This window comes from Monodelphis domestica, chromosome 4 (assembly GCF_027887165.1).
Source record: "Monodelphis domestica isolate mMonDom1 chromosome 4, mMonDom1.pri, whole genome shotgun sequence".
Taxonomy (NCBI): Eukaryota; Metazoa; Chordata; class Mammalia; order Didelphimorphia; family Didelphidae; genus Monodelphis; species Monodelphis domestica.
Window position 1 is genome coordinate 195,535,592 of NC_077230.1, and position 21,074 is coordinate 195,556,665.

The 21,074-nt window shown below is 34.5% G+C and overlaps 1 protein-coding gene across 2 annotated transcripts in view; it reads left to right on the forward strand.

The window, feature by feature from the left end:
* Positions 1-21,074, forward strand: part of ITGA4 (integrin subunit alpha 4) — a 96,717-nt gene that overhangs the window by 18,941 nt on the left and 56,702 nt on the right. For both annotated transcript variants that reach the window (XM_001377699.5, XM_056794095.1), the window contains 8 exons: positions 6,763-6,869; positions 6,965-7,094; positions 10,482-10,549; positions 11,807-11,936; positions 13,851-13,936; positions 14,845-14,907; positions 14,999-15,136; positions 16,611-16,722. In XM_001377699.5, the coding sequence (XP_001377736.1) occupies positions 6,763-6,869; positions 6,965-7,094; positions 10,482-10,549; positions 11,807-11,936; positions 13,851-13,936; positions 14,845-14,907; positions 14,999-15,136; positions 16,611-16,722 (834 nt within the window). The remainder of the gene's footprint in view (positions 1-6,762; positions 6,870-6,964; positions 7,095-10,481; positions 10,550-11,806; positions 11,937-13,850; positions 13,937-14,844; positions 14,908-14,998; positions 15,137-16,610; positions 16,723-21,074) is intronic.

Sequence of the window (21,074 nt, forward strand, 5' to 3'; positions counted from 1 at the left end):
ACATAGGATCAGGAAAGGAAAAATCAGAAAAATCCCAGAATTGTACAATCAGGAGAGAAATAAGAAGGTGCCTAAACTGAGCTCTTTCCTTAAGTGGAGGTCTTAAGAGTTCATGGTTTCTTCACTCTCTGGTCAGAGGAAAAAGAATGTAGTGATGAGGTGGCATGATGAGGCTGATGGGATCTTGCAGGTTAAAGAGATTTTCCCAATAATGAGCTTCCTGGGGCATAGCAGAAAAGTCAGAGAAGTGCAACCAGGTAAGAAATGAGGTGGTGTCATAGATAAATATGGAGAAAACTTAGTTTAAAAAAAAATCAGAGCAAAATTTTTCAAAAATAGCAAGCAAATCCTCAGGTGTAAATAGATACATCTCAATGAATCTATCTGACCTTCCTTCAATGAAGCATTTTAGCAGCAGAGTATATGAAAGTGTCAATCAGTAAATGCATATCATCTGGCTTACACATATAAACCAGTAAATGTGTTTACAGGCACCATGCTAGATGCTGTTACCAGATATATTATACATATAGCTCCTGCACTCGAGGAATTTATGCTCTGTATAATTTTTTTTAAAGTGGGAAACTTGTTCATTAAAGTTTTATGCAAATCAACTGAAAGAACATTTCCACTGTATTGTAGAAGATAAACAATATTACACACATATAACAATATCACCATATCTTGTTACTGATCATATAAAATGTATTTACATTATTATTATTATTGTATTATTTTCTCTCTAAGAGGTATATATGTCATGTGCTAGCATGAGGAGTTTAAAGCCAGAAACAACCTTAGTTATATAGTTGAATCCACATTTTTAACAGATAAAGAAGATGAGGTCTAGGGAGGTTAGATAATTGTCTTGACATTTCTCCAGATGCTTCCCCAGAACCACAGGACAAAACTTTGCATAAAGGAATAGAGATGAACATATCAAACTGCCTTAATGGTAACATAGTTTATATTCTGTTTCTCAGAAATATTTACTCATAATAATTGCATAGATTTGAACAAGCCAATAAAGAAGAAGAATTCAAGTAGTAAGTAAACAGTGTCACATTTTCTTTTTCCTAAGTAGAAAGGAGAAATCTGTGGGATTTATCAACAGCTTGAGCTGAAGAGAGTATAGTTCTGTCTACTGGGAAAATACATTCAGCTGTGCTTAGAATTAGTATTCCAATTCTAGAAAAGCATGGAAAATTATCGCATGTTAATTTCTACTGACCTCTTTTATGTTAAGCCATGTAAAGTACTTTTTAAATTATAAAGCTGATTTGCCAAAGAGTTTAGATGAGTAAAGTATGAACTAAGTTGAAAATCAGATTATAAATCATTTCAGTATGGCATTTGGATAAAATATGAAGATAATCTGAGTTTGCTTATGTTCCTCTGTCAGGAAAATTTAATAGAATTAGCCTTCTCTTGACATTTCCAATAATCTTCAGATTTGGCCAAATCAGAAGTACTATGTTACCACATGAATAATATTCTGCCTAGTGTTTGGCTTTCTACTTCTCATTCTGGTTGAAACCAAGAGAGACAGAGGCCTATAAATATTATTTTCAAACTAGAATAAGTTTTTTTCAATTCTGATACAATTCACTAAGGGACGTAAACATTGTCTTCATGCTTTAGAGGTATGGAAGATAAGACAGTCAAACATGAGAAATTTAATGAGAATGAAAATGTTCATTTCTGTCTTCCATGAAAAGATGACTAGTGCCAACTTCTTTTTTTAAAGGGTCTAAATAAATACAATTCAACCACATTTATTTTTTAAGTTTTCATCAATTTTTTTGTTTTAATATCACTGTTTCTAGGACCTTTTCCCCAAAGAACTCTATTTTATGACAGAGCTTCTTAGCCTGGAGTCCATGAACATTCTTAATAGTTTGATAATTGTATTTCAGTGTAATTGGTTTCTTTTTTATTCCATGCATTTTATTTTTATACCTTTAATATCTTGCTCTGAGAAGGGATTCATAGGCTTTATCACACTGCGAAAGGGGTCCATGACTCACAGAAAGGCTAAGAATCTCTCTTAAAAAAGGGAAGGAAAATAGAGTAGAGATGGAAGCAGTTCAGCAAAATGAAGCAGTCCATTATTCGAATATGATTTTGTCTAAAGTGTTCCACAACCATAGGCTTGCATTGCTACAAGAAAGAGAGGGAGATGTAGTCTCATTTTTCCTCTTTGGGGCTAACCTTCAGCAAGCATTTTACTATGTGCTAGAAACCAAGACAAAAAGGAAGTGTAATTTTTGCCCCTAAATATCGTAAGGTACTATCTCTGTATCCATGTTAATGGAATAGATTTGAGGTTAAAAATGACTCCTTATTTAAGTGACCCTATTTAAATTTTAAAAAATTTTCCTCTATTAAATAATATAAAGTTTTAAATAATTTTTAATTAAAGTTTTTCTAATCATATTTTTGCAAAACCACTGAAGGTATCAGGTAGGAATTGCACAGTCACCCTAGTATATTTCTTATAAAAGTACTGTGATTTTGAGGGAAGAGCATCCTTGAAGTATCTTTGAGGTAGCTGAAGAATTGAGAAGCAGATTGGTATTGTAGGAAAGAGTTTTATATTTGGATTTGGAGGACTTGAGTTCTACCAGTCCTTGTGTGACTTTAAGTAAGTTAACCTTCCAGAGTTTCAGCTTCATGAGGTCAGACCCCTCAATAGACCTTAGAAGCCATCTAGTCCAACTCCTTAATTTTGCATGAAGAGAAACTGAGGCCTTCAGCAGTTAAATGACTTCCTCAAAGTCGCATAAGGCACAATAGGCATTTATTAATTTATTTAATAATTACTATTTCTATACTGGGCATTGAGGCCACAAATGCAAATGATGAAACAATCCCTACCTTCCTAAGATCTTAGAGTTGAGATTTTAACTAGGGTCTACTGACTCCAGGGCCAGTGATTTTTCTGCTATAATGCACTGCTTTCTTTGTGAAAAATGAGACTGGGAGTTAAGATCTTTTGTACCAAGCTTCCCGCCTAAATTCCCCCCCCCTCTTTCTCTCCTTCTCTTTCAATTTCTCTCTCTCTGTCTCTGTCTCTCTGTCTCTCTGTCTCTCTCTCTCTGTCTCTCTCTCTCTCTCTCTCTCTCTCTCTCTCTCTCTCTCTCTCTCTCTCTCATTCTCTCTCTCTCCCCCTCTCCATACATACATACATATCTCTATGTACATATATTTACATACATATATGTCTCTATGGGTATATACGTGCACATATCTCTAGATATTATGCAAACATATATCTATATATACATATATGTATATTTGTGTGTATGCACACATATATTGATTTAATTATTTAGTTCAATCTAATCTTTTAAGCATTTACACATCCAATTGTATCTTCCTGAGAACCAAACAGCTCAACTGGGTGGTTGAATGAACAAATCAATCAGGCTACTAGAAATTAGATACCATGTAGATAATTTTGGTTTTGGCATCATGGAGATATAACTAGAGGGATAATTCCCAATATTTAAAATTTTTGCCTAAACATAAAAATGTTTAGCTGCTATTTTGCCATTCTTGAGATTGTTTCCATTTAAAACATTCATTTTTTAATAAAAAAAAACAAAATTGAAAATGTCTCCTTTAAACTATTGCACTTTTAATGCATTTTAACCATTTTCTATGCCACAGTAGATTAAAAAAAATCATGCATAGTCTTTGGGGAAGAATTGACAAGGCATAGCAATAAGTAGTTAATGCAGCTTCTGTCTGCATATGGAATTTCCCACCTATTTACTTATGTAACAATCCAGTTGTGAAACCATACTGCATTGTTCCTTGATGGCTACATGATTGGCTTTTGTGCTGCTGTTTGCTCAGGGCAGCTGTGTTTGAGGGTTTTGTTGTTTTCCCTTGACATCTTTTTGTAGAATAAACAAATGCAAGCTCATCCCCCAGCCATCACCAGGCAAGATAATGCTCTTGGGGTAGGAATGGGGGGAACAATGTGAAGGAATTGCATCTCTAATATGTTAGCCTTAAACATGTAATCAAGCACTTCTAATGTGGATTGTTTCCTCTAGAATCTAGGGATTCTTAACCCTTTTGTGTGTGTCCCTTTTGTGAATCTCTTTGGCATCCTGGTGAAACCCAAGGACTCCTTTGCTGAATACATTTTTAAATAATTGAAAGAAATGCTCAATTTCAGTTAGAGCCTAGTGGATAAAGATGTATTTTTTTCCTACCCAAGGGAAAGATTTTAGGGGTCCCTTGAAATCTATCCACAGATCCTAGGTTAAGAACCCCTGCATAAAATGCCTAGTTTATATGGAAAATGACTCCAGTATGGTACACCTAATGATTTGGGTATAATGTAATTGAAATGAAAGGAAGCATTAAAATGAATCAAGAGGATATAACTACCAAGTTAAAAACAACAATAAATAAAGCACATCAGTTTAGTGAGCCCTTTCTTTGATAACTCCTCTTGTATCACAAGAAGTTAAGGAGCAGGAGGAATCAATAAACAGGTATTTATTAAGCACCTACTATTTGCCAGTCATCAGGAATCTATGATAAAAAATGAAGCAATCCCTATTTACAAGGGGTTTACATTCTAATAAAGTTATTGTATACATATATAAATGTATGCTGTATAAACATAAACCAAATGAATAATAATATATACAAAGCAGTTATACAAAGTAATTTAAAAGGGGGCAGCTCAGTGGATAGAGTGCTGGGCTTGGAGTCAGGAAGACCTGAGCTCAAATGCAGCCTCAGACACTTACTAGCCATGTGTACCTGGGCAAGTCATTTAACTTGTTCACCACCAGTTCCCCATCAGTACCCCATCTGTAAAATGAGCTGAATAGTAAACCACACTAGAATGCTCCAAATGAGGTCCTAAAGAGTTGGACACAGCTGAAACAACTGAAAAACAAACAATTTAAAAGAGTGATTGGAGGAGTTAAGGGGAATAACAATAATATAATAATAATTATTATAATAATATTTGGAGAAATGGACATATTTCTTGCAGAATATGATGCCTGAACTGCATCTTAAAGGAAAAGAGAGACCATAAAGTAGAGGTAAATGAGGAGGACCCAAGCATGAAGAGAGAGAGAGAGAGAGAGAGAGAGAGAGAGAGAGACAGGAGTAGGTACTTCCTACAAACCATTCTTGGGAATACTTCAATCAAACAGCAATAAGCATTTCTGGTGTGTCAAGAACTGTATTGGGATACATGGACAAATGAAATTATCTTTGCCTTTCGGGAGCCTACATCCTATAAGGGAAGATAGCCTGTGCAAATAAAAACAACACTGAGGTACCACCTCACACCTAGCAGATTGGCAGTATGACAGTTAAATGTTGGAGGAGATGTGGCAAAATTGGGACATTAATGCATTGCTAGTGGAGTTGTAAAATAATCCGGCCATTCTGGAAGGAAATTTGGAACTATGTCCAAAGGTCTTTAAAAGACTGCCTGCCCTTTGATCCAGCCATAGCACTGCTGGGTTTGTACCCCAAAGAGATAATAAGGAAAATGACTTGTACGAGAATATTCATAGCTGCGCTCTTTGTGGTGGCAAAAAATTGGAAAATGAGGGGATGCCCTTCAATTAGAGAATGGCTGAACAAATTATGGTATATGATGGTCATGGAATACTATTGTGCCGAAAGGAATGATGAACTGGAGGAATTCTATATGAACTCTGAGAACCTCGGTGAACTGATGTGGAGTGAAAGGAGCAGAACCAGGAGAACATTATACACAGAAAGTAAAACATTGTGCAACTATTCAATGTAATGGACTTTGCTACTAGTAGCAATACAACAAGCCAGGACACTCCTGAATGTCTTAGGGGAAAGATTGCTATCCACATTGATAGAAAGAACTATGTGAGTAGAAATGCAAAAGGAGAACATATGACATCACTTATCACATGTATATATGGGGATGTGATTTGGGATTTAGGGTTTAAAAGATCACTTTATAGCAAAAATGAATAATATGGAAATAGGTATCAAGTGATAACATTTTACAACCCAGTAGAATTGCTTGTTGGCTTTGGGAGGGAGGAGGGAAGAGGGGAGGAAAGAAAACAAAATATATAAACATGGAAAAATATTGAAAATTTAAAAAATAAATAAATAAAATGAAATGAGGATGATTTTTTAAAAAAATAGCTTGTACATGCACATATGAGTACATATGAAATAAATGCAGAGTGGGGGCCTGGGGTGAGGTCAGAGCTCAGGACAATCAGGAGGGTGGCATTGGAGCTGAGTTTCAAAGACAATGAGGGAATTTGAGAGGTAGGTGGAAGGAGGATATGTATCCTGTGTCTTTGCAAAAGCTTGGAGGTAGAAGGTTGTGGGTAAGGACTAGCAAGGAGACCAGACTTGATATAATAAATAATATTATGACATAATATATAATTATATAACATGCTCTTCTGCTTTGGAACTAATACTTAACATTGATTCTGAGGTAGAAAATAAGGTTGTAAGGGGGGAGAGAGAGAGAGAGAGAGAGAGAGAGAGAGAGAGAGAGAGAGAGAGAGAGAGAGAGAGAATAAGCAAAAGAGAGATGTAGAACTCTCCGTCTACCATAGTTTCATAAATATTTAACACAGAATAAAGAAAACAAAAGTAGAGTTTAATTCCATGTATGATTTCCTGAATTCAAGTACTTATTTTTATTAATTGATATAGCATTATATAATTTCTCCATGACAGCTATGGAAAATAATATTTTTGAACATTCTATAGGCAGCCCTGCTGGAGAATATTGTGGGAAGACATGTTTGGGAGAAAGAGACAATCAGTGGTTGGGGGTCAGTCTTTTCAGACAACCAAAAGAGCATGGAGCTATTGTGGTATGTATTGGCATTTTGTCCTCAGTTGATGTTATTGCAACCAGTTATAGCATAGGGTACTGCTGTTACATAATTTGCATTTGTCTTAAATGCAGGCTTGTGGACATCGATGGAAAAATATATACTACATGAAAAATGAAAATAAGCTTCCCACTGGTGTTTGTTATCTAATGCCCCCTGACCTGCGAACAGAGCAGAGTAAAAGAATAGCACCCTGTTATCAAGGTGAGGTGATGTTATATTAGATCATGAAAAGCTAATACATGTTGCTTAAAAAATGTAGTTACATCTTGGTTCAAGATTCTCAAGTTGAAAAATATTTTTCCTTATGGATGAATAAACAACTTAGTTCTTTGTTTTTATGAATTATTTTTAAATGTTTCTTTAACTTCTAAAATTAGTCTTTAATTTTGTATTCTGTAGCTCTATATGGGTCTAATAAAATAATTAATGAAATTTATATACTTAAGGAGAAAGATATTATAGTCAATTCTTTTCTACTTGATAAGGAGGTTAATTCTACCAGTGAAGTGGATAATTGAGAATCATTTGTATTTAGTTATGGAAATAAAATTTTCTCTATAGTTATATTCAAACAAGTGTTTCTGATGTTCTATAAATGCATTGCCCTTCTAACAGATAATGAAGCTATTCCATTAAGATTACTCATTTAATTTCTCCCTCTTCTCAACACTTCTCAGAATGATTTAGAGTAAAAGGCTAAGCAGAGCACCATATATCCTCTCTCCCTCCCTCTTTTCCTCCCTCTCTCTCTCTCTCCCTCTCCCTCGTCTTCTCTGTCTTCCTTTTACTCTCCCTCTCCCCCTCCCTTACCTTTCTCTCCCTCTCCCTTTCTCTTTCCCTCCCTCTCTGTCTCTCCCTTTCTCTTTCTCTCTGTCTCTTATTCTTTCTCTCTCTCTCTGTCTTTCTATCTCTCTGTCTCTCTGTCTCTCTCTCTGTCTCTCTCTGTCTCTCTCTCTCTCTGTCTCTCTCTCTCTCTGTCTCTGTCTCTCTCTCTGTCTCTGTCTCTCTCTCTGTCTCTCTGTCTCTCTGTCTCTCTCTCTCTCTGTCTCTCTCTCTCTCTCTGTCTCTGTCTCTCTCTGTCTCTGTCTCTCTCTGTCTCTCTCTCTGTCTCTCTGTCTCTCTGTCTCTCTGTCTCTCTGTCTCTCTCTCTCTCTCTCTCTCTCTCTCTCTCTCTCTCTCTCTCTCTCTCTCTCTCTCTCTCTCTCTCTCTGTTCCTGTTTCTCTCCTTTACTATCTCTGGCTCTTTCCACTTTTTCTGGTTTATTTAATTTCTTTTGTGTAGGAACATAAAATAAGTGAAATTTGAAAAGCTCGTCCTTCCTGATCCAGCTAAGATGCAAGAAGCTTTTAAGAGTAGTAGTCAACAAGGAAAGTAAAAATATGAACACATGACTTAAAAATAAGTTGAGGAGGCCCTGATGTTCTTTAACATGAAATGGAAAGTGAGATTTGTTACACAAAGCTTTCATTACTCATATGTATTTAGAAAGTTAAGAAATTATAACACGAGTCCAAAGTTTTATATGCCAAGACTCCAAAGAAAATTTATTGTTAAAGTATACCAACTTATATTTTAATTAAATTTTTAAATTTTAATTATTTGTAGTGCTCTTAAATTTTGATAGTTTTTTCCCAAAAAGTTAAAAATGATACATGTGTCCAGAATAATTATCTCAATAGTCAAGGAAGCACAGACTATGTTCTTGAGGCAGGGACCCCATCTTATGTGCATCCTTGTGTAATCGAGAGCTTTCCTTCATTAATTCATTCAATTAGTAGTGAAAGTTTTTAATACTAAAGTAGGCAGAAACACTCCAGGATATAGATTAAAATGTAATTAGGAAGTATTTAACAAAATAAGTAAAAATACAGTAGAACATAGATGATATTAATATACAGTTTTCTATGTCAATATACAGCCTTCAGGGATCTGTATGTACCAGTGCGCTCTGTTTCTATATGAGTATGATACCCCTAGCCTAGAGTTCCTAGCATGCTTCCTTACACATTAAAATAAAACCTATTTCATAGATATGAAGGCTAGGAAGAAATAATGTTGCAGGTTTTTCAAATGAATGTACAATTATATTGCCAACTAATAGTGCCATTGTGCTAGACTATTTAGATCTCCCACAACAGTGATCCCAAACATAGTCCTTATATGTGCTGCTGTTATGCCAGTATATCTGACAGTTTTTTTTTAATACTGTAACACATATATGACCTTCTGGGACACCCTTGAGAGTTCTCTTGAGCCCACACAAGCCTAGCCACAGCCTCCCAATACCAACTCTACCCATCTGTCGCCCCCCTCTACATCTGAGCTGTACACACACAGGGCTGCTCCCTAGTAGTGGGAATTGAGGAGAACACAAAGACTATGTTGTATGAAATACTCATGTTAAAGAATTATTGTAGTTTCTGCTGATAGTTGATACTGAGCACCGGGTGATAAAGGGGAAATGTAGTCTTCGGGTTTTTTATTAACAGGATAGCAAACGTCCAATCTGACTGATCTTTAAAGGTAAAATTGACCAGATTCTTGCCCCACTGATTTGATTTCTCATTTTTCTAGCATATTGAAGCAGACGTGGAGTGCTCGAAACCTATATTTCTTTAGGCTCCCTTAAGCCAGCAGTATATTGCATTTAGATTGGAGAGGGTAATTTATGTTTGGTGAAATGATCAATATCAGTATGTAATAAAAATCTCTACCCCATGCATCCCCTGTAGCTGTTAGAGTTTCAGTTAAAATTGTCATTTGGAACGAAATGTAATCTGTTCAATGGAATGGAAATGGGAATTAGGGATCTAAAATGCTAATCTTGAATATTTCACTTACAAATGATGTGACCATGTAACAAATTATTTAATTGGAAGAGTGCTTCATTTTTTTCTGCAATAAATTATATTTATGCCTTATGCAAGAGGGATGTTTGGGGGCTTAGTACTATAATTGAAAGGGACCTTATTCTAGCTCCTCACTTTACAAATGAGGAAATTGGAAGGGAGGAGGAAAAGTCTGGACTGATCTGCCCTAGATCATAGAGTAGAATGAGGATTAGAGCTTGGAACCTTAGCCTGCCTTGGCTTACATATTGCATGTAAAATGGTTTTGAATTTTTCCAAAGAATGTTGATCTGTTGGTTGATCTGCTGTTATTTATAAAGAACCTATATTGTATGGATTGACTAAATGGTTAGGGACACAGCCATAAAACATGCCACCAGTTTTTTCAAAATTTTACAGACTTCAGTTCTATTTCCCCTCTGCATTTGCCTCTTGAGGTTGAAGTCTTTATTTTGGTTATGCTTTTATATAGCAGCATATAACATGGTCAGCCATTTTGCTGCCCCTCTCAATGGTTTCCATCTTCATTACATTCTGAGACAGAACACTAAGTTAGATATAAATTCAATGAATAAAACAATCCCTATGATTAAGAAACTTGCATCTTTAAAGGTATTAATGTCAACTCTTGTTAAAAACATGACAAAAACATTTTAACATAAGGACATTAAAAATTATAGTCACATAGTGATAGTGCTATTTTAAAACATTAATAGATTATTTTTATTTTTTCTATAGATTATCAGAAAAAATTTGGAGAATACTTTACATCATGTCAAGCTGGAATATCTAGTTTTTATACAGAAGTAAGTATTAAATTTTTAAAAAGCATTTTAAACTTTTGGAACTACATAATTTACATTTTTCTGAACACAAATAAGTTAAATTTTTCATAGGACTGACATTAAGCTTTTTGACAGTGGTTTAGCATAAAATGACTTTCCTTTAGTAGCCTACATCCTAATCTTTGTTCTTTAAATTAAACTTATATTTTTAGAAAATTCTAAAAAAATTAACAAAGTAAGGAATGTCTTGTCCCAAATGGGCTTCTAAAAGTAATATTGAATATGTCAAGGTTTCAATTTAATGCAGGACAAATTTTTGCATTTTATACAAAACACACTTTAAAACTAACTGCCCACATGTATTATTTTTAAGTTAGTTTAAATTGTAGAAAGGAATTGTAAATCTGCATTTTTCCCATTAAACATTCTAAGGTCCCAAATTTAAGAATAATTTTCTCAGAGGAAAAATTTGTCTAATTCTACTTCTGTGAATGTGATAAATGTGGAAAAAGTTAAGAGGTCTTGAATGGTTAAGACAAGGGGATTAGTTACTATATAAAAGCAAGACCTTAACAATAGGAATTTCCATCTCAAAAGACAAAAACTAAGAGAAAATAGTACCGAAGTCTATAAATTCTTGAAGAAACTTGTTTTGTGGTATGGTTTGTGGGTTCACCCCTAATCTTTTATTTAATGGGAAAGGATATCTTCTCTGTCCTTCCAAAACACAGTCCTCACTGCTCTTAAATATATATCTTAAATAATTCTTTATTTTAATTTTTTTGTACTTTCAAAATGATTTATTAATGTAAGGTGATGATAGGTCAGTGTAATGTAAACAAGATTTAAGAGGTCAGAGAAAAAAATTAAAATGCCCCAAGAATATTTGCAATAGAAAAAATACTGATCATACTATAGCAATTTTTGATTGGTCTAATTGAATATCCTTGTATAAGAGTCAGCAGTGGGAGTGGGAAGAAGGCAGAAGACTATCATTCTTTATTTTAAAAGTTACTGGCTTTTATGATCAAAAAGTAAAATTTACATATAAGTTTAGTCTTAGAGGTTTTTTCCAGAAGCTCCTTGAATGAACTGAAATGTTAATAGCCATCTTCCATGCCTTCACTAGATTGGTTGTTCATAAGAAATTCTTTGGTATTAAAAGCATACTTTTTTCTCAGTGTAGTAAATGTTCACATAAAATATTACCTATGTTTTAAACTTTGGTGGTGAAACATTTTCTTATTGATAATAAAGGTGCTTTATTTTTTCTCCCAGGACTTAATTATTTTAGGAGCCCCTGGATCATATTACTGGACAGGTTCACTCTTTGTGTACAACATTACTGCAAATGAATACAAGGCTTTTATGGACAGAATGAATAAAGTAAAATTCGGAAGCTATCTAGGTATTGTACAGAATTTAACACAAATTTAATAGCCTTTTGTCTACAAAGAATAATAAATGTTGATTTAGGGATGAGATGCATAATGGATATAAGAAGCCATCAACACTTAGAGTTCAGAAATAGACTGCTTAGCTATAGAATTTCATAATTTATATTAATTTAAATTTTACATTTGCCAATTGCATTTAAACCATAGGATGAAAAAGAGGCCTAATAAAATCAAGACTACATACATTCAGTCCAACAAACCCTCATTAAGTGCTTTCTTTGGGCAAAAATCAATGTATTATGGACAAAGAGCTCCAGAGCCTCCATTCACACAAATGAACATTACTTGGGAGTAATCTTGCCTTTCCTGCTAGGTGACAATGGCTATGTTTCTAAAAGGTGCACAAGAATACAGACTAGAAAGGTGATGATTTTTTAAAATTAAAATTCCCTTTATTCCTGAGTAATTCAGCTTAATAAAAATGAATGTTATGTCTACACCATGCCAAACATTAGTAGGTCTATAATTTTAAAATGACATAGTACCTGCTTTCAAGGAACTTACATTCTATTTGAGACTTATTGAGAGTTGAATTATTTTTATTTTTTCAATCTTAAAATATTTTATTTAATTAATTAACTTAGAATATTTTTCCATGGTTGCATTATTCATACTCTTTCTCTCCCCTCCTCCTACTCCTCCTCCCATAGCCAATGCATAATTCCACTGGATTTTACATATGTTATTGATCAAGACCTATTTCCATATTATTAATATTTGCATTAGGGTGATCATTTTGAATTCTTTTTAAAGGACACAAATTTTCTCTGTAGTCAAAATAGTTGAAATAGAACACATAGTTTGGGCTTCTCTAGGAATCTTAGGCTTGGAGTTAATTCCAAGGTTGTAGTGAAAGAAAATGTTCCTTTCATCCTTAGGAAATTGTAGTTCATACTTAAATACTAATGTTATTTCAAGAATACATTTTGTCAGAGTTTCCTTAGCTATCTGGTTCTACTTTACATATATGTATCCCATGCTCGAGAGATAATGATGACAAATTTGGAAGCAGTCTTAGTTTTTTTCCAGTGCAAAATAATATAATTCCATTTGTATTTTAACATTTTCTTAATTACCTTTGAAATTTTAATGCTTTTAGTTGCCTTGGAAAAATCTAAAAAAGAATGAGGATCATTTTATGAAACTATATGGTCCAGCTTTTATAAACCAAAATTAAGAACAAATACAAAAAAATTATAGTAGTCTTCGTATCATATCAACTTTCAGAAAAGGAAGCTTTTTTCAGATCATCTTTTCAGATGAATTCTAATTAAATTATATTTGACTTTTGAATTACATTTTTCATTTACATGGAAACATTCCTACTATAATCTTAGTAATTGTTTTGGCTCTAATGTAACAAAAGTCAAGAGAACTAGCTGTTGGTGATTTTTTTCCATTTTTAGGTTCTTCCTTAAGATTTTCATGTTGTTGAAATAGGGTTTGATGAATGAAGGCACTGCTTCAAAATAGATCATTCAAGGGGCAGCTTGGGTGGCTCAGTGGATTGAGAGAAACTCCTGGAGATGGGAGATTGTAGGTTCAAATCTGGTCTTAGACACTTCCTAGTTATGTAACCCTGGGCAAGTCATTTAACCCCTGTTGTCTAGCCCTTACCACTCTTCTGCCTTGAAACCAATATGCAGTGTTGATTCTAAGATGGAATGGAAGAGTTTTGGGGTTTTTAAAGTCAAAATAGAGAATTCAAGAACATTTTGGTTTCCTAATAAAAAATGTATTAAGGGAATGCAACACAGTGCAATCAAAAAGATACATTTTAGTTCATCAAATTTATGACTTTTACAGGGTATAAAACTATATTCCCATAATGAATTTTGATATTGATTTCTATGTTCCCTCCCAAGGATATGCTGTTGGTGCTGGTCATTTTCGGGATCACCAGCGTATGGAAGTTGTTGGAGGAGCTCCACAGCATGAACAGATTGGTAAGGTAAGGATTGTATTTGTTAGCATCATTTACCTGCAGAGATTCAATATAGGTTGTGTTAGAAAGATTGAAAAGAGTGTGGCAGAAAGGAATTAAGAAGCCTTGAGGAATTACACCAAAGAGAATGGGAAATATCATGCAATCATACAATTGGTGAAAAAATATATTGCATATGATTGATTTAACTTAGATGCTATTACCGTGTATCTTGAACATGATGACTAAAAATTACTTTTCATATAAAGACTACAAAATAGTCTCTAACAAAGGACCTTTTTATGCTGCCTCTAGATTCCATTTTGTTTTGTGTTTGGGCAGGCAGAATTTTTACCCCTTTTAAACATATTCAGCATTTCTCCCTTTTAGCAATGTTTTCACTTTTTATGGTAAAACTAAATAAAGATTGTTTGGGGATGTATTTTAATGGTAAGTAGCATAGTGTAGAAATAAAAGTTAGTATTTATTAGTTCTCAAGGCACCTTGCAGGTTGTATGAATGCAAGCTGGGCAGGAGTAGGAAGAAAGCAAATTCACTTTTATTTTTAGCTCTGCAGCCTTAGACCAGTCATCTTCCCTGCCCTTGATTTCTCTTTGGTTTTGCAAAAATGGGAATAATGTCAGTTCTATCAGAGTAGGATCTCTATCAGAGTCAGAGTAGGATCTCATAAGAGAATGATAGTAAGTGTTTTGGCAGCATAAAGTGCTCTGCACAAGTAAAATATTATTAGATGTTGGACAATTGGACAGCTAACCCTACTTTACCTCAAGTTACCAATCTTGAAGTAAACTATAGGTTTTTAACTTAGTTAATATCACATTAGTCAAATGGCATCCTAGGGTGAATGAAAAGAGGATTTTACCTCATGTGAATATCATTGAAAAACACATTTGCTGACTTTTTTTTAATTATAGGCATACATATTCAGTGTTGAAGCAAGAGATCTAAATATATTGTATGAAATGAAGGGGAAGAAGGTAATGTACTCCTTTTTTTGCATCCTGAACTTTATGGCAACACTGCTTTTTAAATCACTGTCATAACCAGGTTTGCTTTGACTTTGTACAGCTTGGTTCATATTTTGGAGCCTCGGTTTGTGCAGTGGATCTCAATGCTGATGGCCTCTCGGACTTACTTGTTGGTGCCCCTATGCACAGTATTATCAGGGAAGAAGGAAGAGTTTTTGTTTACATCAACTCAGGCTCAGTAAGTTATCTTTTAATGTCAGTCAGCAGTTAAATTGAGATCTTTTATGGAACTATTAGGAAAATTGAAGGACTGTTCCCTATTTTAGTCTAAAACCTATGATTCAACTGAGAACTGTTTTCACCTGGTTAAGTATCTTGTTGCTTACTTTAAGTGGGGTGCAGGTAATTGGTTTGTTGGCTTAATTGACCCTAACCCTTATGAGAGAACTTGCTAAAGAGAGAGCATGATATATTAATGCTTACTTAATCTTTTTGTGTTTCATCCCAAAACATATACTTCCTTCATTTAAGAATCTTTGTCTTTTGATTGAAGTACAAAGGAGAAACCAAAAAAACTTGCTCAAAATAATTTTAAATTATTTTTCTTTGGTTAAATTTATTGTTTATAGTAACCTGAAAAGACCATTGGAGGTTTTGGTCAAAGACCTTTGACTCCTGTCAGTAGAGGAAGTATATATTCTGATGAAATTGCAGACCTATCGGTGCAATTTTGTCTAAATTAAATCCTTGAGAGAATTTTAAAAAATAAACCTGTCTTTATTTTGTTTGATTTCAGTAGTGATAACAAATTTATAATATGGATTTCAACAATTATGCAAATGTGTTTCTAATCTAGAGCTTAACAATTTTTGTTCAATTTTTCCTATGTTGAAGATAGAATCTTCTATCTTCTATCTTCTAGAATTTCTATCCTTGATAGAAAAAAAAAGAAATGACTAAAGGATTGCATAGTTTTGCCTTCATTTCATTGTCTCTTCTAATTGTCCTATTCATCTGCAATAATGAGTCTTTCCATTCTTTGGTATTTTCCTTGTACCCAAAATAGTTTGTATTTTTAAAAATTCATGTTGTTCATAACATTCCCTTAGAATACCCCGAACTATTTTTATAGGATTACTTTTTCTTTTTTACTTGCCCAGCTACTATACATATCTTTTTTTTCATGTCAGTCTTTATCTTCACTGGTGCTGTTAGAAAACTTTCCTGTTTCTTCCTCCATTATATTAATTTCATTTTTGCATTATGAATTCATAAAAGTATTCTATACCTCTAGGACCCACTTAACCCAGAAAATTTTAGTACTTATTGCCCTAATTTATCATTTTGCAGAGTTTTTATTTTGATATTTGCCTTTCTCTTCCATATTATATATAGATAATGAACTTTGAAAATGACATGATAACTTTCTCCCAGATTACTATTATTTCTACTTTGGTATCCAGTTTCTCCTCATTGACCACAGTCTTACCATAATAGCAGTTTTTCCCAAGCCTCTAGTGAAATGCTTTATGCACACTGCAATTCTAAAAACTACAAACTCTAATAAAATTTGTCGAGTTTTAAATTGATAGCAAAACTCAGTAAGAATTTCCCTCTAGATTTTAGGGGATTAAAAAAGCCATGTTCAAACAATCATATCAGATTACAATTCTAAAGAAAAGATCTATAATGACATTTTTTTCACCTTCTAGGAAGGAAAAATGAAAGAACTGGAAACTGAGCTGGTTGGAAGTGACAAACATGCTGCAAGATTTGGAGAGTCCATACTAAATCTAGGGGATATTGATAATGATGGTTTTGAAGGTAATGATAAAGTCAATATTTCATGGCTGATTTCATCTTACAGAGTTATTCATTAAATTGAATATTATTGTGCTTTGTTAGCTTCTGCATGAGAGAACTCAGGTTGCTATGCTTTTAAAGTTCTTGTATGTGTTTTATACAGTTTTTCTATTTTCTCCCTCACTATCAGCTGTTCTTTCTTGCCCCTGTTGGTGTATAGCTTGTCTTGCTAAATACAAGGGCTAGGAGTACTTCTGTGTACTCCTTATCCAGCAGTGATGTGTCTACTCTGGTGCAGGAATAAAAGATAGTGCTTACTAGAGTTTTGAGAAGAATTGTTTTAGAATTGGTAGACTTTTTCCTTTAAGAGATATGCCACTGTCAGACTTAATCTCTTCATGCTTCCTTATCCCCAGAAGAACGTCTAGTTCAACTTGATATATTTAGGCAGAAGCCAAACATACATATTATATTTGTATTATATCTGTGTTTATGTATCTGTGTGTGTAGGATATTAAAATAAGGTTGTGATATGGTAAGAATACCCCAGATCCTAGCAAGATTCTTTATCAGGGACAGAAATCCCGATGCCCAAGTCAATTTTGACCAGTTTTCCCTTAACAAAAAAAAGAAAAGGGGCTTGTCAGTGAATGTTGGAATGGAAGGAGTAGGTCAATTCACTTCTCCGGTGGCTACAGAGAAGAGATGAGACTTCCAGTAGACTTTGAAGCAGGCTCCCTACAATGGGAATCTTGTGCCATTCAGCATTATCATTTTGAATATTTTAAAGTATAGAAAGTATATGCTGATACCAAAAGATATTTCCTCAAATAATTATTTTAATATGGATCTCAGCAGTTAGGTGGGTATCAAATTAAATTCAAAATGACATTTTCACTGGTTACATTTATACCTCTTAATTCCATTGAATCTTTGATTTCTGAAGAATTCTGCACATCTCATTTTTCTTGGAATATTTACTTTGTAGATTTCCTTGTGTTTTAGATCTTTACAGGGCTTAGGCTGATGAGCACCAAAGGTATACCAGAATGCACCAATTTTTTGTTCAATAGCTTACATTTCAGTTAACTGTTCCTACCAGTTTAAAAATCCCAGGATGATCTGGATTTTATTATTTCCTCTATGCCTTGTTCTCTTCCTTATTCCTTTTATTCTCCCCCCTTTCCCCCCACCCCCGTAGTGGTGACAAGGGGGAAGATTTCTAATTGTAGCAGGTGTGTGGGGTGGAGGGTTAAGTAGTGAAAAAAAAAAGATGCCCTTTCCCTTTACTGTTTTCCTCACTGTAATCCATGACTTCTAGTCAAAATGTCTATACTTTTTATTCTACTGCTTTTTATGGCTGCCTTCTGTAGTAGAATTGTTACAAAATCAATTACTCTGCTGTAAAAGAAAAGTGAGAAAATCAACTGTATTTACTGTATCCAAATAATTTAATTCTAATGACTAGCATAGTAAAGAGAGTTGTGCTTAGCAAAGTGAAATTAGACATTTTCTGAAGAGTCTGGCTAGTATCCAGAGTTTGAACACCTGATTATGAGTTGGAGAAGGGTAGAGACTTTATGTCATATGGTAGGCTTTTGTTACATGGTACCATATACATATAGGAATGTGACTTTGTTGCCATAGGACACTTCGCCATCACTTTGATATTTTAGAATTGGCTTTAAATATAAATATTTATGGTTATGCTTATGTTTGTACTCTGTAATTTGAGAATTTTCAAATCATGGCCATATTAGGTTATTTTCCAAATATAGAATGGTTTCAATTAATCAGGGAACACTTAATAAGCACTTACTTTGTGGCAGGCACTGCATTAAATGGTGGAGTTACAAAGAAAGGTACAAGCAAGGAGTTCACCCTCTGAATGGGGAAGACAACATGCTAACAACAACTCTATAGAAGTTATGTACAAACTGTATGGAAGGAAATCTTGTAATGAGAGTGGAGAGAACCAAAAAGGTTTCCTGTATTCAGTGATATTTAAGCTACACCTTAAAGAAAGTCATATACACCAGAGCAGTGAAGTTGGGAGGACTTAATTATTGTAGTTCATAATCTTTTTCTTCAAATATTTATTATCTGCCCATTTTGTTGTTCCTGACTGACCTATATGACAAAGACTGAGTACATTTGTTCTCAAGTAAATACAAAAGCTAATGGAGGGAAGGAAACAGAAAATTCAAACTAAAACAATAGTTTTCAGTTATCTGTGGCTTTAGTGTATATGATGCTCAGTTCAGTTCAATACAACAGATATTTTAAAATGTTTTTATATGAGAAGCTACTCTTTTAGTTGTGAGAAATACAAAAACAAAAATAAAACAGGTACTGTCCTCAAGGAGCTGACATTTTCCATGGGAAATACAACATACACAGTTAAATACAGCAAACTTTAATAACTGAGAAAATCAAGACAAGCTACCTGGAGAAGCAGAGAATGGTTGCATCTGATCTGAGTCTTGAAGAAAGATGGGAATTCAGAGAGAGAGAAAATGGTGATGAATCTTATGCATTGAAGACAGCTCATATAAAAGCTAGAATGCATGTGATGCAAGATAGAAAGGTAAATTGGAACCAGATTGTGGGGAGTCTTAACACCAACCAGGAGAAGTTTATATAATTCACCTTAGAGATATTAGGAAACCACCAGAGGTTACTGAAGAGGAAATTCATACCTGGACCTTATGAAGATTATCTTCTGTTTGTGTGAAGGATAAATTAGAAAGTGTCTGATAGACTGGGAGAAGGGAGATTAATTAAGAAATTATGAGGGCAGCTAGATGGCTCAGTGGATTATGAGCCAGTCCTAGAGATGGGAGGTCCATATATTCAAATCTGGCCTCAGACACTTCCTAGCTGTGTGACCTTGGGCAAGTCACTTAAACCCCATTGCCTAGCCCTTCCCATTCTTCTGTCTTGGAACCAATACTAAGTATTGATTCTAAAACAGAACAAAATGTTTTTTTTAATTATTACAAAAAACAGGAACTATCTCAGTTTTTCTTCCCAGCTCTTACTATATAGTAAGCTCTCAATAAATTTACTTTATTCATTCAAAAAATTATTACAATGCCCTACATGGCAGTTGTCGTATGAAGAGAGAAAAAAACAGATATGAGAGGTTACAAGGTTTTGCAATTGTTTTGATGTGGGACTTGGGAAGAGGGAAGAATCCAGTCTCATCAATATGAGTGGTTGTGAGGATGGGACCCTTAAGAGAAAGAGGGAAACCTAGAGGAGATATTTAAGATTAGGAGAAAAGATGATGAATTCCATTTTAGAGAGATTAAGTTTGACATCTTCTTGTGGACATGTTTAGCAGGCTATTGGTCTTAAGGGGCTGGAGTTCATGTGAGAAATTATGACTGAGTATGTAGATTTGAAAATTATTTGTGAAGAAGTATGTCTGATATCTCTTTTCACAGATAATTTCCAAGTCTCTATACTCAACCAAAATTTCTGATAACTATTAGATCCATGGGAACTAATGAGATCACCAAGGAAGAGAAAAGAGATTGAAAAAAGAAGGGAAGAGAGAGAATCTAGGAGGAGATGATTGGTTCATACTGTTAGCACCCAACAGAGAGTCTAAAAGGTTTGGAAGGACTAAGAAAAGGCCTTTGGATTTAGCACTTAAGAGATTGTTGGTCAACTTTAAAGAGCAATAGAAGGATAGTATAAGAAGGCTGAGTCTGAGAGGTTGAAAAATTAGTGAGTTCTGAGAAGGCATTGAGAATACGCAGCTCTATCTAGGACACTTTTGATTAAGGGGAAGGTGAGATAGATGATGAATTAAGGGGATGGCAGAATCCACTTAATGTTCTTTTTAAGTATGGGAGATCTGGGTGTATTTTTAGGTGATAATACAGGAGCCAATACAAAGGGGAACGTTAAAGGTGAGCGGATGGGGAGAGAGGGAGAAAGGAAGAGAGGGTGGAGAGGGGGAGAGAGAGTGGAGGAAGAAGGGAGAGAGGGAGTCAGTGAGAGTGAGGAGGGAAGAGGAGGGAGGAAGAGAGAGAGAATTCTCTGAAAAGAGACAAAAGGGTATAGAGCATTAAAAGTCCTAACTCCCTCAAAAACTAGAACAAAAGAGGAGAATGGATACTTGAAAATGTAACAGAGATTGAGCTTTGAAGCTGGGGAGAAAAGGGAGCTAGCTGATACTTCAACTTTCTTAGTAAAGTAGAAGGGGATGTTATTAACTGGAAGTCTGAGTTAGAGTATTATAAGGGATTTATGAAGTTAAGAAAGGTTTGTTCATTGCCAATTTGGGCAGCATAATAGTCAGAGAAGAATAAAAGATTTGTTGTGTAAGTGAGGAGTTATTAGAAAGTGGGTGGGATAATCAA